This window comes from Lontra canadensis, unplaced genomic scaffold (assembly GCF_010015895.1).
Source record: "Lontra canadensis isolate GAN:19392208 unplaced genomic scaffold, GSC_riverotter_1.0 scaffold150, whole genome shotgun sequence".
Taxonomy (NCBI): domain Eukaryota; kingdom Metazoa; phylum Chordata; class Mammalia; order Carnivora; family Mustelidae; genus Lontra; species Lontra canadensis.
In genome coordinates, this window is record NW_022631144.1 from 876,709 (window position 1) to 898,705 (window position 21,997).

The following is a 21,997-nucleotide window of genomic DNA, read 5'->3' on the forward strand; positions in this document are numbered from 1 at the left end:
CCTCTTCGACCTCAGCCGCAGCAACATCTTCCTAGGAACATCGCCAAAGGCAAGGGAAGCAAGGGCAAAAATGAACTATTGGGATTTTATCAAGATCAAAAGCTTTTGCACAGCAAAGGAAACAGTTAACAAAACCAAAAGACAACTGACAGAATGGGAGAAGATATATGCAAACGACATATCAGATAAAGGTCTAGTGTCCACAATCTATAAAGAACTTAGCAAACTCAACACCCAAAGAACAAATAATCCAATCAAGAAATGGGCAGAAGACATGAACAGACATTTCTGCAAAGAAGACATCCAGATGGCCAACAGACACATGAAAAAGTGCTCCATATCACTCGGCATCAGGGAAATACAAATCAAAACCACAATGAGATACCACCTCACACCAGTCAGAATGGCTAAAATTAACAAGTCAGGAAATGACAGATGCTGGCGAGGATGCAGAGAAAGGGGAACCCTCCTACAATGTTGGTGGGAATGCAAGCTGGTGCAACCACTCTGGAAAACAGCATGGAGGTTCCTCAAAATGTTGAAAATAGAACTACCCTATGACCCAGCAATTGCACTGCTGGGTATTTACCCTAAAGATACAAACGTAGTGATCCGAAGGGGCACGTGCACCCGAATGTTTATAGCAGCAATGTCTACAATAGCCAAACTATGGAAAGAACCTAGATGTCCATCAACAGATGAATGGATAAAGAAGAGGTGGTATATATACACAATGGAATACTATGCAGCCATCAAAAGAAATGAAATCTTGCCATTTGCGATGACGTGGATGGAACTAGAGGGTATCATGCTTAGTGAAATAAGTCAATCGGAGAAAGACAACTATCATATGATCTCTCTGATATGAGGGAGAGGAGATGCAATATGGGGGTTAAGGGGGTAGGAGAAGAGTAAATGAAGCAAGATGGGATTGGAAGGGAGATAAACCATAAGTGACTCTTAATCTCACAAAAAAAACTGAGGGTTGCTGGGGGGATGGGGGGTTGGGAGGGGGGGTGGTGTTATGGACATTGCGGAGGGTATGCACTATGGTGAGTGCTGTGAAGTGTGTAAACCTGGCGATTCACAGACTTGTACCCCTGGGGGGAAAAATATATTATATGTTTATAAAAAATAAAATTTTTAAAAAAATGGCATACATACACCCTAACATACCAATAATTACATTAAGTGTAGAAGATGGTCTAATACACCAATTAAAAGACAGAAATTGGCAGGATATATTTAAAAACAAGGCCCAATTATATGCTGATTCCAAAAAACTTACTTAAAATTTAATATAAGCAAGCTCAAAGGAAAAGGATGAAAAAAAGGTGTATCATGCAACCATTAATCAAAAGCAAGTAGGAGTAACTACATTAATATCATATAAATTACACTTTAGATAAATAAAATTATCAGACGAGATCGGGCGCATTCAGGGCGGTATGGCCGTATGGAGGACTGGGGAGTTAGGAGAAGGGAGTTGGGGGAAATTGGAAGGGGAGGTGAACAATGAGAGACTATGGACTCTGAAAAACAATCTGAAGGGTTTGAAGAGGTGGGGGGGTGGGAGGTTGGGGGAACCAGGTGGTGGGTATTAGAGATGGCACGGATTGCATGGAGCACTGGGTGTGGTACAAAAACAATGAATACTGTTATGCTGAAAATAAATTTTAAAAAATGATTTTAAAAAAATAAAAATAAAATAAAATTATCAGAGAGAAACATCATAAATAATAAAATAATTAGTTCACCAAGACACAGAAATCTTAAATATACATGCACCAACTGAGAACTTCAAAATACATGAAACAAACACAGAAAAGAAATTAAAAAAAAAAATTTTTAAAAACTGATAGAACTAAAAGGAAAATAGTCCAATACACAATTATAGTTTAGAATTCACCATTCCACTGTCACCAATTGATAAAAAAAAGTTGTTTTAGTTAAACAGAAAATCAGAAAATGTTGAAGAACTCAATGACACCATCAATGAGCAGGATCTAATTGATACTCATTGAACACTGCACCTAACAGCAGAGTACACATTCTTTTTAAGTGCCAATGGAACATATACCAAAATGCCATATCCTGGGCTATAACATAGACCTCAACAGATTTAAAATAATTAAAATAATACAGAATGTACTCTTTGATCACATTGGAATGAAACTAGAAATCAATCGCAGAAAAATAATAGGAAAATCTCTAAACACTCAGAAACTAAGTAACATACTTCTAAATAATTCATAGGTCAAAAGGACATCTCAAAGGAAACTTAAAGATACAAAATATGAAAAGTCGTGGAACACAACTAAATTAATACTTACAGGAACATTTTTGCAATTAGTGCAAACACTATAGAAGAGGAAAAGTCTCAAATCAATAATCTAAGGTCCTATCTCAAGAAGAGCAAAATAAACCCAAAGCAAACAGAAGAAAAGACTAAATAACAAAAGGCAGTAATTGTAAATAGAAAAACAATAGAGTAAATCAGTGAAATAAAAAGGTAGGGGGGTGCCTGGGGGGCTCAGTCGTTGGGCGTCTGCCTTTGGCTTGGATCATGATCCTGGAGTCCCAGGATCAAGCCCCGCATGGAGCTCCCTGCTCAGAGGGAAGCCTGCTTCTCCCTACCCCACTGCCCCCACTTCTGTTCCCTCTCTCGTGGTCTCTTTCTCTGTGTCAAATAAATAAATAAAATCTGAAATAAATAAATAAATAAGAAGGTAGATTTTTGAAATTTTTATGAAGTTGACAAACCTCTAGCAACACTGAAAAAAAAAAAAGACAAAATTACCAATATTAGGAATAAAACCGGCAATAACACTGCAGACCCTGCAGACACCAAACATAGAATAAGGGAATACAATGAACAACTCCCCATACACAAATTTTACAACTTAGATGAAATGGACCAATTTTTTAAAAATACAGTTACCATAATTCACCCAATATGAAATAGATAATTTGAATAGCCCTATAACTTATGGATATTTAATTCATAATTTTAAAACATCCAAAAAAGGAATACCCAGGCTCAGATGGTTTCACTAGCGTATACTACCAAACATTTAAATCATTAACACCAATTTTATACAATATTCTAAGAAAATAGAGATTAATTATTCTCACTTTATTTTATGAAGCTAGAATATCTATGATACCAAAACCAGACAAAGCCATTACAAAAAAAGAATTACAGATCAACATTTCTCATGATGCAAAAATCCTTAACAAAATATTAACAAATAGAATCAGAAATATATAAAAATAACTATACACCATTCCAGGAATGCAAGGCTGGTTAAGCATTTGAAAATCAATCAATGTAACTCATCATGTCAAAGGACTAAAGAAGACTACCGTATTACCACATCAATCAAGGCAGAAAAAGCACTTGACAAAATTCAACATTCATCCATAATAAAAACTCTCAGAAAGACTGAAATAGGGAATTTCCTCAACTTTGTAAAGGGCATCTACTAAAATCTTACAGCTAGCATTCTATCTAGGAGTGAAAGACTAAATATTTTCCTCATCCAGACTGGAAACAATGAAGGGGTGTCTACTCTTACTACTCTTATTCAACCTGATGTGGAAGTTAAAGCCAGTGCAATAAAGAAACAAAAGCTATACATACAGATTATAAAGGAAGAAATAAAGCTGTCGCTTTTTGAAGATGACATGACTATCTGTGTAGAAAATCCCAAGAACTAATAAATAAATTCAGCAGGATCTCAGGATACAGCACAAATATACAAATATCAATTTTATTTCTACATATTAACAAACACATGGACACCAACATTAAAAGTACAATATCATTTATAATCACTTTAAAAAAATTAAATATTGGGATAAGGAGGGAGACAGTAGCTGACTAGGAGGACTCTAGGCTCCCCTTGTCCCACAAATACAACTAGATAACTATCAAATCATCCTACATACCCCAGAAATTGACTTGAAGACTGGCAGAACAACAAATTCCACAGCTAAAGGTAGAGATGAGGCCACATGGCAGAAAGTAGGAAGTGTGGAGACATGGTTTGGGAGAGATAGATCTTGGCCATTGTGGTAGAGAGAGAGCTGTGGTCCCAGAGAAGGGCAAGAGACAGACAAGCACACAGGGGAGTGCACAGGGAAGATGATTCCCTACAGCGATTGGTTTGGAAAGTGAAGGGGCTGAGTTTCATGAGTTCTTGCAACCAGCAGTGCTTAAAACCTAGAGTTTTAAAGACTAGTGGGTTTGGCTTGAGGTGAACCCAGGGGAATCGGGGCTACTCTTGGAGAGAAGGCAGGGAAAATAGCCTACGAACATACAGCATGGAAACAGCAATCTGAAGAGTGCCTGGGGCACATAATAGGGAGGTTATTTACTCTTCTTGGCAGCATTCATGGAGAGATCCCCCCAGGAACAAAGATAACTGGCCTCCACTGCCCCTCAGCTGTGACAACAGCACTCATTTCATAAGCAGAGTAGAGTACCAGTAGTTAAAATTCCCTACCTTCAGGTCAGGGAACAAATACTACTCAAAATAGGCAAAGAAAGCATCTGTAGACAATTGGTCTGAAGGATAAAGTGGCCAGGACACAACAGCAAAGTAAGTAAAGTACATGCATCACACCATGGAAACACTCTCTGGAGTGCCAGGCCCTGGAGAGCAGGTGACCTTATACTGCCGGGCAGTATATAACCTCTTCTTCATAAGGCCATTACCTTCAAGGGCAGGAAATGTAGCTGACTTTTCTAACACAGAGAAGCTAGCCCAGAGACTTAGACAAAAGAGAGGATAGAGGAATTTGTCCCAAATGAAAGAACAAGACAAGCCCACAGCTAGAGATTTAAATGAAACAGATACAAGTAACACGCCTGATAGAGAATTTAAAGTAATTATCATAAAAATACTTGCTAGACTTGAGAAAAGCGTGGAAGTCCTCAGCGAGACCATTAACATGGAGATAAGGAATAACACAGGAGAAATAAAGGGCCCAATAAACAAAATCAAGAACATGCTCTATGGAATGAACAGCAGACTGGAAGAAACACAGAAATAAATCAATACCTAGAAGACAGAGTAACGGAAAGTAATCAAGCTGAACAAAAGAGAGAAAAAAGAATGAGGAAAAATGACAATAGACTTAGAGAACTCAGTGACTCCATCAAACAGAGTTACATTCATATTATAGGAATCCCAGAAGAAGAGAAAGAAAAGAGGGCAGAGAATTTATTTGAAGAAATAATAGCTGAAAACTCCTAATCTGGGGAAGGAAACAGATATCCAGATCCAAGAGGCACAGAGAACCCCCAACAAAATCAACAAAAGCAGATCCACATCAAGACAGATTGTAATTAAAATGGCAAAATATAAAGAAAAAAATCTTAAAAGCAACAAAAGACAACAGTTACATACAAGGGAAACCCCATAAGGCTATCAGCAGAATTCTCAGCAGAAACTTTCCATGTCAGAAAGGACTGTCATGTCCATCGACCCACCTAAATAAATAAATAAAAGAATGGGCATGATATATATTTAAAATGCTGAATGGGAAACATGTGAAGTCAAGAACATTCTATCCAGCAAGGCTATCATTCAGAATAGGAGAGATAAAGAGTATCTCAGAGAAACAAAAATGAATGGAGTTCATGACCACTAAACCAGCCCTGCAAGAAATACTAAAGGGGACTCTATGAGTAGAAAGGAAAGACTAAAAGTAATGGTATAAAGGTAGGAAACACAAAAACAGTAAAAATGAATATTTCTATAAAATATCAGTAAAAGAACTCACAAAATAAAGGATGTAAAATATGACAACATACACCTAAAACTTGGGGAGGAGAGGAGTAAAGAATAGGTTCAAACTTAAACAGCCATCAACTTAATATAGACTGCTATATGCAGAAGATGTTATATACAAACCTAATGGTAACCACAAATCAAAAACTGGTAATAGATATGCAAAGAATAAAGAGGAAAAAATCCAAATTTATCACTAAAGAAAACCAAAAATCATGAAAGACAAAAAAGGATCAGAGAAAATCTTCAGAAAACAAGTAATAAAATAGCAGTAAGTACATATCTATCAATAATTACTGTGAGGGGTGCCTGGATGGTTCAATAAATTAAACCTCTGCCTTTAGCTCAGGTCATAATTCCAAGGTCCTGGAAAAGAGCCCTGTGTTGGGCTCTCTGCTCAGTGGTGGGGTTTGCTTCTCCCTTGCCTTCTGCCCCTCCTCCCTACTTGTGTTCTTTTTCTCTCAAATAAACAAATGAAATCTTAAAAAAAATAATAATTCCTTTGACTATAAATGGACAAAACACTACAATCAAAATACAGGGTGACATAATGGATAAAAAAACAAGATTCATTTCTATGCTTCCTACAAGAGACTCATTTTAGACATAAACACACCTGCAAATTAAAAGTGAGAAGGTGGAGAAGCATTTATCATGCAAAAGGACATCAAAAGAAAGCTGGAGAGGCAATACTTGTATCAGACAAATTAGACTTAAAAAAAGATTCTAGGACACCTGGGTGGCTCAGTAGTTTAAGTGTCCGACACTTGATTCCAGCTCATGTTCTCAGATTTGTGAGATTGAGCCCCATGTCAGGCTTCATGTTTAGCACAGTCTGCTTGAGATTCTCTCCCTCTCCCTTCCTAAATAAATAAATTAAATCTTTAAAAATAAAAATAAAAAAAGATTCTAACAAGAGACAAAGGAGGACACTATATAATAATAACAGGGATAACCCAACAAGAAGATATAACAATTGTAAATATTTATGCATCTAACATGGAAGTGCCCAAATACATTAAACAATAACAAACATAAACGTACTAATTGATAGTAATACAGTAATATTAGGGGATGTTAACACCCACTTAAATCAATGGACAGATCATCTAAATAGAAAATCAACAAGCAAACAATGGTTTTGAATGACATACTACCAGATGGATATAACAGATATATTTAAATCATTCCATCATCAAACAGCAGGATACACATTCTTTTAAGTGCACATGGAACATTCCCCAGAATAGTTCACATATTAAGCCACAAAACAAACCTCAACAAATTAAAAAAGATCGAAATTATACCATGCATCTTTTCTGACCACAACACTATGAAACCAGAAGTCAACCCAAGAAAAAAATCTGAAAGACCACAAGTACATGGAGGTTAAATAACATGGACCCACAACTCTATGGTCAACTAATCTTCTACAAAGCAGGAAAAAATATACAGTGGAAAAAAGACAGTCTCTTCAATAAATGGTGATGGGAAAATTGGACAGCTATGTATAGAAGAATGAAACTTGACCATTTTCTTACACCATACACAAAAATAAACTCAAAATGGATAAAAGACATCAACGTGAGGCAGGAATCTATCAAAATCCTAGAGGAAAACATAGGCAGTAACCTCTTCGACATCAGCCACAGCAACTTCTTCAAGACATGTCTCCAAAGGCAAAGGAAACAAAAGCAAAAATGAACTTTGGGGACTTCATCAAGATCAAAACCTTCTGCACAGCAAAGGAAAGAGTCAACAAAACAAAGAGGCCACCCATGGAATGGGAGAAGATATTTGCAAATGACACTACAGACAAAGGGCTGACATCCAGATCTATAAAGAACTCCTCAAACTCAACACACACAAAACAGATAATCATGTAAAAAAAAAATGGGCAGAAGACATGAACAGACACTTCTCCAAAGAAGACATACAAATGGCTAACAGACACATGAAAAAATGTTCATCATCCTTAGCCATCAGGGAGATTCAAATCAGAACCACATTGAGATACCACCTTACACCAGTTAGAATGGTAAACAACAAGTGTTGGAGAGGATGTGGAGAAAGGAGAATCCTCCTACACTCTTGGTGGGAATGCAAGTTGGTGTAGCCACTTTGGAAAACAGTGTGGAGACTCCTTAAGAAATTAAAAATAGAGCTACCCTATGATGCTGCAATTGCACTACTCGGTATTTGCCCCAAGGATACAGATGTGGTGAAAAGAAGGGCCATCTGTACCTGAATAGCAGCAATGGCCACAGTGGCCAAAGTGTGGAAAGAGCCAAGATGCCCTTCAACAGACGAATGGGTAAAGAAGATATGATACATATATACAATGGAATATTATGCCTCCATCAGAAATGATGAATACCCAACTTTTGTATCAATATGAATTAGACTGGAGGAGATTATGCTGAGTGAAATAAGTCAAGCAGAGAGAGTCAATTATTCAATTATCATATGGTTTCACTTACTTGTGGAGCATAATAAGGAATAACATGCAGGACATTGGGTGAAGGAGAGCAGTAGTGAGTTGGGGGATACTGGAGGGGGAGATGAACCATAAGAGACTGTGGACTCTGAGAAACAAAGTGAGGGTTTTGGAGGGGAGGAGAGTAGGGGGTTGGGTGAGCCTGGTGGTGGGTATTTAAGGAGGGTGTGTATTGCATGGAGCACTGGGTGTGGTACATAAAGAATGAATCTTGGAACACTGAAAACAAAATTAAATTAAATAGAACATGCTACTAAACAATGAATGGGTCAACTAGTTAACTAGGAAGCAAAATAAGAAATTAAAAAGTACACAGAAACAAATGAAAATGAAAACACAATGGTTTAGAGCCTTTGGGATGCAGAAAAAGTGGTTCTAAGAGGGAAGCTTATAGTAACACAGGCCTACTTCAAGAAGCAAGAAAAGTCTCAAAAAAACAACCTAACCTTACACCTAAAGGAGCTAGAAAAAAAGAAAAAGCCTAAAACTAGCAAAAGGAAGGAAATAATGAGGATCAGAACAGAAATAAATGATATAGAAACTTAAAAATATAGTAGAACAGATCAAAAAACCAGGAGCTGATTCTTTGAAAAAATTAATAAAATTGATAAGTCTCTAGCCAGACTTATAAAGAAAAAAGAGGAAGGACTCAAATAAATGAAATTACAAATGAGAGAGGGAAAAATAACAACCAACACCACAGAAATACAAATAATTATAAAAGAATATTATGAAAAACAACAAATTGGATAATCTAGAAGAAATAAAATTCCTAAAAACATGTAGTCTATGAAAACTGAAACAGGAAGAAATACAATATTTGAACAGACCAATTACCAGCAAAGAAACTGAATCATTAATCAAAAAACTCCCAAAAAAACAGAAGTCCAGATGGCTTCACAGGTGAATTTTATCAAACATTTAAAGAAGAACTAATACCTACTCTTCTCAAATTATTCCAGAAAATAGAAAAGGAAGGAAAACTTCCAAATTCACACTATGAGGCCAGCATACCCTGATACCAAAATCAAATAAAGACACCACAAAAAAAAAAAAAAAAAAAAAAGAGTACAGGCCAATATCTTTGATAAACATAGGTGCAAAAATATTCAAAAAAATACCAGCAAACTGAATCCAACAATACATTAAAAAAATCATTTACCACAATCAAGTGGGATTTATTATTGGGTTGCAAGGGTGGTTCAATATTTGCAAATCAATGTGATGCATCACAGCAATGAGAAAAGATAAGAACTATATGATCATTTCAATAGATGCAGAAAAAAGCTCATATATATGAGAATACTAGCCAACCATAAAAAAGAATGATATCTTGCCATTTATAATGACAGGGCTAGAGCCACAGAGTATAATTCTATGCAAAATAAATCAGTCAGAGAAAGACAAATATCATATGATTTCACTCGTATGGAATTTAAGAAACAAAACAAAGGAGCAAAGGAAAAAAGTAGAGAGAGAGATATGAACTAAGAAACATTCTTTTTTAAAAAATTTTATTTAATTTTTTCAAGTTTCTAAAATTCATTGTTTATGTACCACACCCAGTGCTCCACACAATATGTGCCCTCCTTAATAGAAACAGACTCTTAACTACAGAGAACAAACTGATGGTTCCTAGTGGAGAGGTGGATGGTGGGATGGATTAATAGGTGATGGGGATTAAGGAGAACACTTGTCATGATGAGCACCAGGAAAAGTATGGCATCATTGAATCACTATCACTATATTGTATACTTGAAACTAATAGAACACTGTATGTTAACTAACTGGAATTAAAATTAATACTTTAAAAAATTATGGGGCACCTGGGTGGTTCAGTTGGTTAAGTATCCAACTCATGATTTTGGCTCAGGTCATGATCTGATGAATTGTGGGACTGAGTTCCACTTTGGGACCTGTAGTCAGTGGGGAATCTGCTTGAGATTCTCTCCCTCTGCCCCTCTCCCCACTCATGCTCACACTCTCTCTCAAATAAATGTCTTTTTAAAAAACTTAAAACAATTTATTAATTATAAGGTATAAATATCACTAAATATACACAGAACTTATATACTGAAAATTAAACAATGGTTATAAGAAAAATCAGAGATCTAAATAAATGAAGAGATATACTATATTCATGGATTCAAAGATTCAATATAGTAAAGATGTCAAGTTTCCCCAAATTGATATATAGGTTTAGTGCAATTTTATCAAAATCTAAGCGACATTTTTTTTAGGTATACAGAAGATTATTCTAAACTTTATATGGAAAGGCAAAGGAATGAGAATAGTTAACACATTTTTGAAAGATAAGAATAAAGTGGAAGGAATTAGTTTACCTGATTCTAGACTTATTATAAAGCTACAAAAATCAAGACTGTATACTACTGGCAGAGGGACAGACACAACAGATTAATAGGACAGAAAAGAGAAACCAGAAATAAGCCCACACAAATATGCCTAACTGATTTTTTAAAATATTTTATTTATTTGAGAGAGAGAGGGAGCATGTGTATGCAAGCTGGGAAAGGTGCAGAGAGAGGGGCAAGCAGACTCTGCACTCAGTGAAGAGTCTGACAAGGGGCTCAGTCCCATGACCCCAAGATCAAGACCTGAGCTGAAATAGTCACACACCCAACTGACTGAACCACTCAGGCACCCTCCCTAACTGATTTTTGATATAGGTGCAATTCAGTGGAAGAAACACAGCCTTTACAACTGTACATCTATAGAGAAGTGGGGGAAGGAACATCAATCTAAGTCTCACACCATTGAGGAAAACTAGGTAAAGGATTTATGGGATCTTTCTCTCCTATTTCTTAAAATTGCACATAAATCTACAATTATATCATAATAGAAAGTTTAATTTAAAAAAATTTTAAAGAATTTAGGCAATTCAGTTCCTTGTGATTGCTTTGTATAGATGACTAGAGAAGTCTGGAAGGATAGTCAGCTCAACATTTAAAAAAAGGAAGAATTCAGTGTTTATGATTCAAACCTTGCAGAATCAGCTCTTACCTGCAGCAAAGCTCCCATTAGTGATGCCAACGCAGCCATTCCAATGCAGAGAACTCCAAACAGCACACCTAGATGGAGGACATAAAAGCCAGTGTAAACAATGGATACTATGCAGCCATCAAAAGAAATGAAATCTTGCCATTTGCGATGACGTGGATGGAACTAGAGGGTATCATGCTTAGCGAAATAAGTCAATCGGAGAAAGACAACTATCATATGATCTCCCTGATATGAGGAAGTGGAGATGCCACATGGGGGGTTAAGGGGGTAGGAGAAGAATAAATGAAACAAGATGGGATTGGGAGGGAGACAAACCATAAGTGACTCTTAATCTCACAAAACAAACTGAGGGTTGCTGGGGGGAGGGGGGAGGGAGAGCGGGGTAGGGTTATGGACATTGGGGAGGGTATGTGCTATGGTGAGTGCTGTGAAGTGTGTAAACCTGGCGATTCACAGACCTGTACCCCTGGGGATAAAAGTACATTATATGTTTATAAAAAATTTAAAAATTTAAAAAAAAATCCAAAAAAAAAAAAAAGCCAGTGTAAAATTCAGACCGAGAGGATTAGAATTCTCAAAAGAACAAGCTACCTTGTCTTTGATTCAACGTAATTGATATGATTGTGGTGAAAATTGGCCACATATATCAGAGCCAGCCAAAAAAAGGGAAGGGGTGTTTTCCTACAGGATCAGCAGTGTGCAAAGGGGAAAGAAAACTCTGATATTGTGTACCAGGATTAGTGACATTAGGTTATATAAGTAAAAAAATCCCTAGCATTAACCATAGAGACTTTTAAGCTAAGAACTATTGTGTTATTAATCTAATCCTCCATAAACATTTGTTTTATAAAGGAAGGCTCAGGTCTCTGTTTCCAGTTTGCCAGAAACAGGACACAATCTGTATGACATGATGGGGGAGGGGAGTAATAAACATGAGAAATTAGAGTTGTCTGATCTGAAGTGTTCATTTCTTCTGGGAAGTGACAATCCACACCAAGGGATGGTTTAGGACCTTTAGCCCTCTTGTAATCTCCAACAACATCACTAAGCCTTTCCTGTTAAACTAGCAAAGAAAGATAGTATCAAGTCTGATGTTACCCATTCTACCAACTTGTTTTCCCAAACTTTATAGGAATTCTCAAGCCACCACTGTTGGTCAGATTATAATTATAGGGTTTTTTTCCCTTTGGTTTTTATACATTCCAGATTTTCTCCAAATACATGTTTTACTTTTTTTTTTTAAATATTATATTTATGAGTGCTGTGAAGTATGTAAACCTGGCGATTCACAGACTTGTACCCCTGGGGCTAATAATACATTATATGTTTATAAAAATTTTTAAAAATTAATTTAAAAAATTTTAAAAAGATTTTATTTATCAGACAGAGATCACAAGTAGGCAGAGACGCAAGCAGAGAGAGAGAGGAGGAAGCAGGCTCCCCGCAGAGCAGAGAGCCGGATGTGGGGCCCAATCCCAGGACTCTGGGATCATGACCTGAGCCGAAGGCAGAGGCTTTAACCCACTGAGCCACCCAGGCGCCCCTACTTTTTAAATTATAAGAAAATTTACACACATGCCCCCAGATTTTTATTTTTGAATATTTTCATTTAGCACAAATCACCTGGAATCAGTCAATATAATTTCCCACACAAAAAATCAAAACACAAAAAGAGGAATAACTTTGCTCATTATAAAATCAGTGCATTCATTACATATAATTTACACTAGAAGTCACCTCTTTGTTAAGTATATTGGGTAAATAACCTTATTGCACCTGAATGGAAAACTCATATTAATTTTTTACATAGAGTTCATGTCACAGTGATTTTTTTAAGCCTCCAAATCCTAGTGTAAATAGTATTTCCAATATATTTAGTTTGATTCTTCTATATCTGATAGCTCATGAATGGTCACCCCTATGGGGTTTTGGTATTCAAAGTTAATGGAAACACATACAAATTACTTTCCATGTTCTTCTCTATGATGTCCTTACTGTTCATACCTCAAGATAATGACTTTATATAATTCTTCAAAGTCAATGAAAACCTCATCTACACTAGCAGAGTTGATTTGTTATTAATTACCATCAACATCCTTCCTTGAGCACCAGCTAGTGCTTCTTATTTTATACGCATTATCTCTAAACCTCATAGAACGTGCAAGATTAATACTTTTGCAACATTTTTCATACAAAAAAATTCAAGCTGTATTGAGTTATTGGGTTTGCTTGAGGCTAACAAATTGGTAAAGCAAGACTGGGTCTGTCTGGCTTCAAAAGTTTCTATTTAAAAGCATATAGCTTCAATAATCCTATAATGAACCAATCTAAATACTCTTTAGGAAGCATTGTGTCATTCTGAAATTATGCTCCAGGATGAAAATTAGGCACATAATAAGATGATGCAATGTTATTTAAATTTAAGGGACACCAAAGAATATAAATTAAGTATTTATTCCAGGCTATAGTCAGGATGATTACATATAGAGTTATGGTTCAAAACAGAATATTATTTACTATTTCTTTGACAGTCTATTAGTGTTACTCAGTTGAAGTTAAATATTCTTTTTAAAAACAAGTTTGTTATTTATTCTAGAATACATATAACTAAAATGTCAAACACAAAGAATGAAGTACAGTAACCAGATTCCTTTGAGTCCAATTGGTACATTTGGGACATCTGGGAACTGGGGTCTTTAAACCTTTCCATGCAACTGATATTTAACCCCTAATAAGGTCCTATAATCTATCAATAGAAGTTGAACATTCCTTGTACAATATAATTGACTATCTCCAGGGCAGTCTGCATGTACAGATAGGATAGACAACCAAGATGGGTAAAAAATCCTAATATTTTGTTTCTTTATCTTCAATTCATACACACAGACTATTTACTTTATGTGTATGAATTGTGTATGAATTACTTTGGGGGGTTAGGTTTTCTTTTTTTATTTAAAATCCATTAGCTGACATATAGCACCTCATTAATTTCAGATGTAATGTTCGATAATTTATCAGTTGCGTACACCAGTGTTCTGTACTTTAAGCTGATGGTGCCCTCTTATGTAATAAAGAAGAAAAATGTGGTTCTTGGCTCCAAACTAAGGCTATTTCTTAAAACTGTTGACTAAAGTTTGGAAAGGAAAAGGGTTGAATTTTTTCTGTGGCTAAGAATTTTAACATAGATTTGGGATAGGAAGAAGTGAAAAAAGGAGGATAGCCAAATAAGGACCCTGAAAAGATGCTCAACATCACTCATCATCAGGTAAACAAATCAAAACCACAATGAGATATCACCTCACACCTGTCAGAATGGCTAAAATCAACAACAAAAGAAACAGGTGTTGGCAAAGATATGGAGAAAGGCAAACCCTCCTGCACTTGTGGTGGGAAAGCAAACTGGTGCAGTCGCTGTGGAAAAGAGTATGGAGATTCCTCAAAAGGTTAAAAATAGAACTACCCTATGATCCAGTAATTGCAGTACTAGATCTTTACCTGAAAAATAGAAAAATGCTGATTTGAAGGGATACATGCACCCCAATGTTTATAGCACCATTGTCTATAATAGCTAAATTATGGAAACAGCTTAAGTGTCCATCAGCTGATGAATGGATAAAGACAATATGGTATACATACACAATATTAGCATAAAGAATGAAATCTTGCCATTTATAATGACATAGATGGAGCTAGAGTATATAACGATAAGTGAAATAAGTCAGTCAGAGAAAGACAAATACCGTATGACTTCACTCATATGTGGAATTTAACAACACAACAAACAAGCACAGAGGGGGAAAAAGAGGGAGGCAAATCAAGAAACAGACTCTTAACACAGAGAACAAGCTGATGGTTACCAGAAGGGAGTTGGGTAGAGGGATGCATGAAATAGGTGATGGAGATTAAGGACTGTGCTTGTCATGATGAGCACTGGGTGTTGTATGGAAGTGTTGAATCACTGAAGCTAATATTACACTGTATGTTAATTAACTGGAATTTAAGTTAAAACTAAAAAAAAAAAAAAATAAGGACCCCTGGATATTGTTCTTCGTGGTCCCCTGACAATTAATTGCTTGAAGTGTCTCTCAAATCTTGATTGCAAATACAGCATGACTACATTTAGTCATAGGCATGCATATGTATATATACATTAACACTCATAGGTTCTTACTCTATATCTTCCATGGAAAAGATTTCTGGTATTTCTTTTTTTCTTTCTAAATATTTTATTTATTTATTTATTTATTTGAGAGAGAGAGAGAACGAGCGTGAGAGGGGAGAAAGTCAGAGGGAGAAGCAGACTTCCCAGGGAGCTGGGAGCCCAATGCAGAACTCAATCCCAGAACTCCAGGATCACAACCCGAGCAGAAGGCAGTTGCTTAACCAACTGAGCTGCCCAGGTGCCCAAGATTTCTGGTATTTCTAAAAATCATCTCCTCAAGGTAAAATGGGATCGTGAAAATGGAAACTCACTCATTCCTTGGGAAATCCAAGAGAGAGACCTTTCTGAGAGCGATCTGAAGTGAGGTTTAATTAGATCTTCCACAGTTACTGCTGCTAAAGCATTAATACTGGAGGATACTGTGCTGTAAGAGAAAAATCAATCTTTTGATTTATAATATTTTAACTTTGTTAGTACTTTAAGTAGGAATAAGAAAGGGGAACCAAACTGTCAATATAACCAGATTTCTACTATATTTTTAATGATTACAACACCCTCTTTCTGGAAGCTGCTATCATCCAAGAATGATTCAGGCAACATCCAAAGGGTTGATAGTGAGGAGAAGAATTTTATGTTGCTTCCACTTTGCAATAAATCCTTAGCGTCTATGGAGAGAATTTACACAGACTACATAGTACTACTATGTAATGACTTTAAAATATATTCCTTTTTGTGCATAGAAAGGACTGTCATAAATCCTTAGAAACATATGCCATAAATATCAATACTATTAATTTCCTGGATCCTCACTAACAAACACTGTACATGTTAATAATAAGAATTCATTCCCTGGCACAAATACTGGAAAAAAGTACAATGAGTAAGTTGAAAGGCAGGACAAGATTCTTTGGACAGCGTATATTATTCAGCATGTAATAGGAGATTTAATTCTAATTTTCCATTTGACCATGTTTAGATATACATACAGTTTAAACTAAGACTGTAGGCATCCCTTTTTGATAATCAGTGAAAACTACCATCAATTGATCATTTTTATGATGACCTTACATAGTATGTGATGATGTATTACAGTAGAGCCCAAGTTAAAAGTAGAGACTGAGGCGAATAGATTGATAGTTCACATGAATAAGAGTGAGACCAACAGAGAAGATACATGGAGTAAATTACCCACTTTGGGACACTGGTGCTCATATACAGAATTCAGCTTTATCCCCCAAAATATCCAATAACAAAAGAAAGATCCCAAAAGGAAAACCATGTATTAATAGAGTCATAGTTTATACCTTAATGTTCCACTATAAGCACAGGCCACAAAAAGTCCAGGAAGTCCCGGAAAATCTTGCAGAATGTCCAGTACCAAATAAGGCATGAGCTGAAAAATTCCAAAATTTACCTCTGAGTGCTATTTGCTATCAAATAAAATTAATGCCTCATTTATCTTGTGCTCTTCAACAACTAAAGGAATCTATTCCATATAGTTGAAATTTCTAAATATGAAAAATTAAACTCGTTTATTGCTAATACTTAAAATAATAGCAGAGTAGTTAAGAACACAGGGTCTGGATTCAGACAGAAGTGGTCTTTGTTACTTCTCTAAGACTTAGTTTCTTCATCTGTAAAGCAGGGGTACTAAAACTAACCTCACAGACTTGTTATAAAAGTTAAATTATATCATCTATGTAAAGCTCTTAGTATAGTACATGGAATACAGTAAATGCTTGATAAAAGGTAGCTGTTCTCACTCTTTGGAATAATAAATCAATTTAAAGGAAATATTTTACATACCTCTATGCTTAAGTAATAAGCAGCATTCATTTAACTTTACAGATGACTCAAAGATCTTTGTGAACTTTAATCACTCTCCAGGACTGAAAGTGTAATTATAGCTGTATATAGTATGAGACATAGTGACAAGTAGAGAGTAAGCTCAGGAAGTTCCTGAAATTTGCTTCTTTTTATAAAGGTCCTGATAGCACAGTCTCTCATGGTGAGGGTTTGAAAGGGGCGGGGGTTGGGAGGTTAGGTGAACTTGGTGGTGGGTTTTAAGGAGGGCACGTATTGCATGGAGCACTGTGTGTGGTGCATAAACAATGAATCTTGGAACACTGAAAGAATACAATACAATACAGTACAATACAATACAACAAAACAAAACTATTAGCCCTATTTCAATAAAAAAAAAGTTCCTGATACCAACTTACTTTCTGGTAAGTTACTTTTTAAAAGATAATATTAAATAAGGATGGGAAGGTTTATTACTTCAGTACTATGTCACATGATAGTCTTCTGGCAAAACTGATTTTTAAATTAAAAGGATCCTAAGAGGATAATATTCTAGGAGAATTCCCCTCACTTGCACTGAAACATTCTCAAGTCCTTCTCCAATAGTAAAGAGTGGATGTCATGTCCTATCTCATCAGCCTTTTCTGATTTCATTTGACAAAGTTTGTTACAGTATGTGGACAAACAAGCTCCAATGTTACAAGGGTCAGTGTTCAATCATTTTAAGAATGTTTCTACTTCATCCAAAGCTTACTAATTATTTAGTCTCAGAGAGAGCAGAAGTTATCTCTATATGAAATCAAGATCCAGTGTTCCCAAGATATCTTAAAAGTGTAACTTCAAGCAGTATTCCATACTTAAACATTAAATTTCCATTGTTACTGTGATAACAAGACCTAAAATCCTCTACCCTAATATCAATTTTCTCAAAAGTCCTCGGGGGTGATATTTCATATCCGACTGGCCCCCTCAGGTATAGGTCTAGCAAGGTAAGACTGACAGATAGAAAAATAGTAAAACTCTATCTAGACACTAATCTTTCTTCCTCAGGGTAAGCTCCAGCAGAGTGTCACAGAAATACATCTTTGCTCTCCTTGGGTTAAGATTCTGACCTGACTTTCTACTACTGGGCCTTACGTGCATTGTATCCCTAGGGAAATGTTAATTGCATTAACTCCTCAATAATCAATACAATACCAGAATCATCCAATCAAGAGGAAACTTTCTTTTTCTTTTTTTTTTCTTTTAAGATTTTATTTATTTATTTGACAGAGACAGCTAGAGAGGAAACACAAGCAGCGGGTAGAGAAGGAGAAGTAGGTTTCCAGCTGAGCAGGGAACCCTCCCTATGCGGGGCTTGATCCCAGGACGCTGGGATCATGACCTGAGTCAAAGGCAGAAGCTTGACAACTGAGCCACTCATGTGCCCGGAAACCTCTTTCTTTTTAAAAAATTCAGTAGGGGGCACCTGGGTGGCTCAGTGGATTAAAGCCTCTGCCTTTTTGGCTCAGGTCATGATCCCAGGGTCCTGGGATTGAGCACCGCATCGCATCCGGCTCTCTGCTCAGCAGGGAGCCTGCTTCCTCCTCTCTCTCTCTGCCTGCCTCTCTGCCTACTTGTGATCTCTGTCGAGTAAATAAATAAAATCTTAAAAAAAAAAAATTCAGTACAGGCTCTTTAAAAGTGGATGCATGCAAGACACCCCTGAATGCATTCTAAGGCAAGGAGTCTCAAGGGTAGGAAGGTATAGATACTTTTTGTTGTTGTCATCTAGGGTTAGGGGAAGATAGATGAGAAACATTTTTAACATCCCTATTATCTTCATGATATAAACTACAGACAAAACATTCTTCACTAGAGAGCATACGAGGGAAGAGTGCATCTACCTTCAAAGTAAACATGATTCTTAGATTCTCTGAGCAAATAGGAGAGATCTATTTATTCACAGGAGGACACATGTGAACATAGGGTTGAGACGCACAGCTCAAGGAGGTTCTCATTTTCTAGTCCCACAAAACTGCATTATTTTTCTAGGAGTATGTGATGCATTTATATCAAGACAAAATTCAGTCTATCTTCAATCTAATGAGTCTTCTGGGCACTTGATTTACAAGCAAGTCTTAGAACAAATTTTGGCAAGAACCCAAGCTTCAGAGTCTAGTGGTCCTGGGCTTGAATTCTAGCTACACTTTCTGAAAGGTGGTATACCGCATCGGGGTTCAAAGTTAGGACTCTGGTGGCAGCCTGCCTGCACTTGAATTCTGGTTCCAGGTTTACTAGCTATTACATAGCTTGTCTGTGCCTCAGTTTCCTCATCTTTGAAAGGGATATAATCAGAGCACCTATCTCAGTGTGTAGCTTTAAGGATTCAAAGTTGAAGTTTATAGAAAGCACTTATGACAGGATGATGAATTCTTGAGGCTATACTTATTTATCAGCCCTATGACCTTGAGCAAGTAATATAACCTCTCTGTGAGTCACTCATTTCCTCATCTCTAGATTTAGAATTACTGGGTTATGAGAATTAAAAGAGATAAAGCACGCAATGCTCTAGGCACATTCTCTCACTGGTTGGTTGGTACTCTATAAATGTTCACTCATTAGATCTGTTTATCATTTAAGAACTGGAAGGTAAGCTGTTGATATAAAAGTGATCTGAGAATATTCACAAAATGCTTTACACCACCATGGTTTGTATATAGTTTTTCTTCTTTAACTGTATTTACATTTCTATTCCCAGTGTTGACCTAGTTCTCTTTAACACTTGGCTTGGAATTTTCTAGGTATTTCAATATTTTAATCTTGGATACAGCATTCTTCCTTCTTGCTATATATGCTAAAATAAATTTTTGCCAAATGCTTTCTAGAAATTAAAGATGATTATATTGTACTCATTTGCTCTTTCTCTATAAAAACATGAAAACTCTTTCCTCCCAAACTAATAAGCTTTCTGGATAACATTAATACACATGTAAGAAAGACATGGTACTAAACCTGGTCTGGTGCAGATACTTTCTTGGCTGTCCAAGGATCACAGTCATGGTACCTGGAATATAGGGCAAGCCCACATAACACTGAGCAGACAAGGATTGCCCAGAGTCCCAGAAGATTGATGTAGAGAGACCTAAGGAAATGAAAACAAACCAGCAAATGATAATTGTAATTTCATCCCAAAGATAGGAAACTTGTTACATACACAGAAGAGACCTTCATGATTATTCAATAAATGCACAGAATCTTTCGGTTATCAAAAATGCTATCTATTTTATTCTAGCCTAACCTTCTGCTTGTGCTGTCAATCAACAATGTATTTTGAAATACTTGGAATAGATGGGGGCTTCTCTACTGAATAGATGTGCGTATCCTTCTGGTGAGAGTTCCACGGGCATTATCAGCTTTATAATGATATCCAATTATACTACTTCAGGGCTTCCTGTCATGAAGTAAAGATTTTTAATGGTCAACAGAGCAGTAACTATTACTCATTTTTCCTTTTTAAAGTAATGGAGTTAAAAACTGCTAACCACTGTTAGCATCTACATAGAAACTCATTGAACTTGTTTGAATGTGGTTTGTAATATCACCTAGTAAGTATGAGAGGCAAACCTGCATTCCTTGAATAGGTATCTTCTCCAACAACGTTCAGCATCATAATACATGGTGCGTGCTCCAGGAGAACAGTACTGGAGTCAGACCTGAACATAAATCTTGGTTCTATCTACCATATATGACCCTGGGCAAGTCATTTAGCTTCTCTGATCTTCAGCTTCTTCCTTTATGCCTACAGATAATGATGCCTACCTTGCAGAGTTTTAACATTAGATGAAATAGTACGTATTCCATAGCACAGTGCTTGGCATGGAATAACATTTGTTAAATAGTAAATATTGACATTATGAGTGCTAATGGCACCGAATTCTATGCCTTAATAATCAAGTGAATAGTAAACATTGTTCTCACTATGGTGTCCTCATCTCTTTTCCCCAGTAGTGCTGTAGTGAATACTGCAAAACGTTGCCCTAGGTGGAAGAGAGGTACCGTCCTCAAAGTCATGCCTCCTTCCTTGGGGTACCTGTGTCCAGTGACTACTAGATTCAGAATTTTAAAGGATCAGTCTCCTTACCCTAACCTAGGACAAATCTGGAGTCAGTTCAGCATTAGGGCTTCCCCTAAGGCTTGGCTGAGAAACAGCATTACAATCCAACTTCTCTCTTTGGCCAATTCTGCTTCCTTCTCTTCTCTTTCTTCTACAGGTGGTGATTCCCCCACAGTCTCTGGTATGCCAACCTCCATTTCAGAATCTGTTTCAGGAGAATGCACCTTCAACAGGTACCAAACAACAGATTGCTAACCTTTTCCCTTGATTGACTAAATTTACTCTATGTTTTGCTATTGGCTAAAAATAGCCTAAGTAACTACAGCTCATCTCCAAATCACCAGAAAATATATCCAGACACTTTCCTGCTCACATAACCTTGTTCACAAAGGAGTCTAATACTTTACTATATAGTTTTATTTGACTTTAATACCACTCAAATAGATCACTTATCAATAATATCTGATACTCTCCGCAGTTGATCAATGTTAGTAGGTCTTACCTAACTTTTTGACTGGGATTCATTCTTCTCATGGAGCCACAGTTAAAAAGTAGGAGAAAATGGTTCCTCTCAGCTCAGGGAGTCAGCTGAGGGCCATTCCAAAGGAAATTCTTTCTTA

At 36.5% G+C, this 21,997-nt stretch overlaps 1 protein-coding gene across 1 annotated transcript in view; it reads right to left on the bottom strand.

Moving 5' to 3' along the window:
• The window catches only part of SLC5A8 (solute carrier family 5 member 8), a 64,670-nt gene that overhangs the window by 23,688 nt on the left and 18,985 nt on the right, over positions 1 to 21,997 (bottom strand). The window contains exons 7-10 of the mRNA XM_032844324.1: positions 20,276 to 20,405; positions 16,783 to 16,871; positions 15,790 to 15,902; positions 11,317 to 11,384 (exon numbers count right to left, since the gene is read on the bottom strand). Coding sequence (XP_032700215.1) covers positions 11,317 to 11,384; positions 15,790 to 15,902; positions 16,783 to 16,871; positions 20,276 to 20,405 — 400 coding nt within the window. The remainder of the gene's footprint in view (positions 1 to 11,316; positions 11,385 to 15,789; positions 15,903 to 16,782; positions 16,872 to 20,275; positions 20,406 to 21,997) is intronic.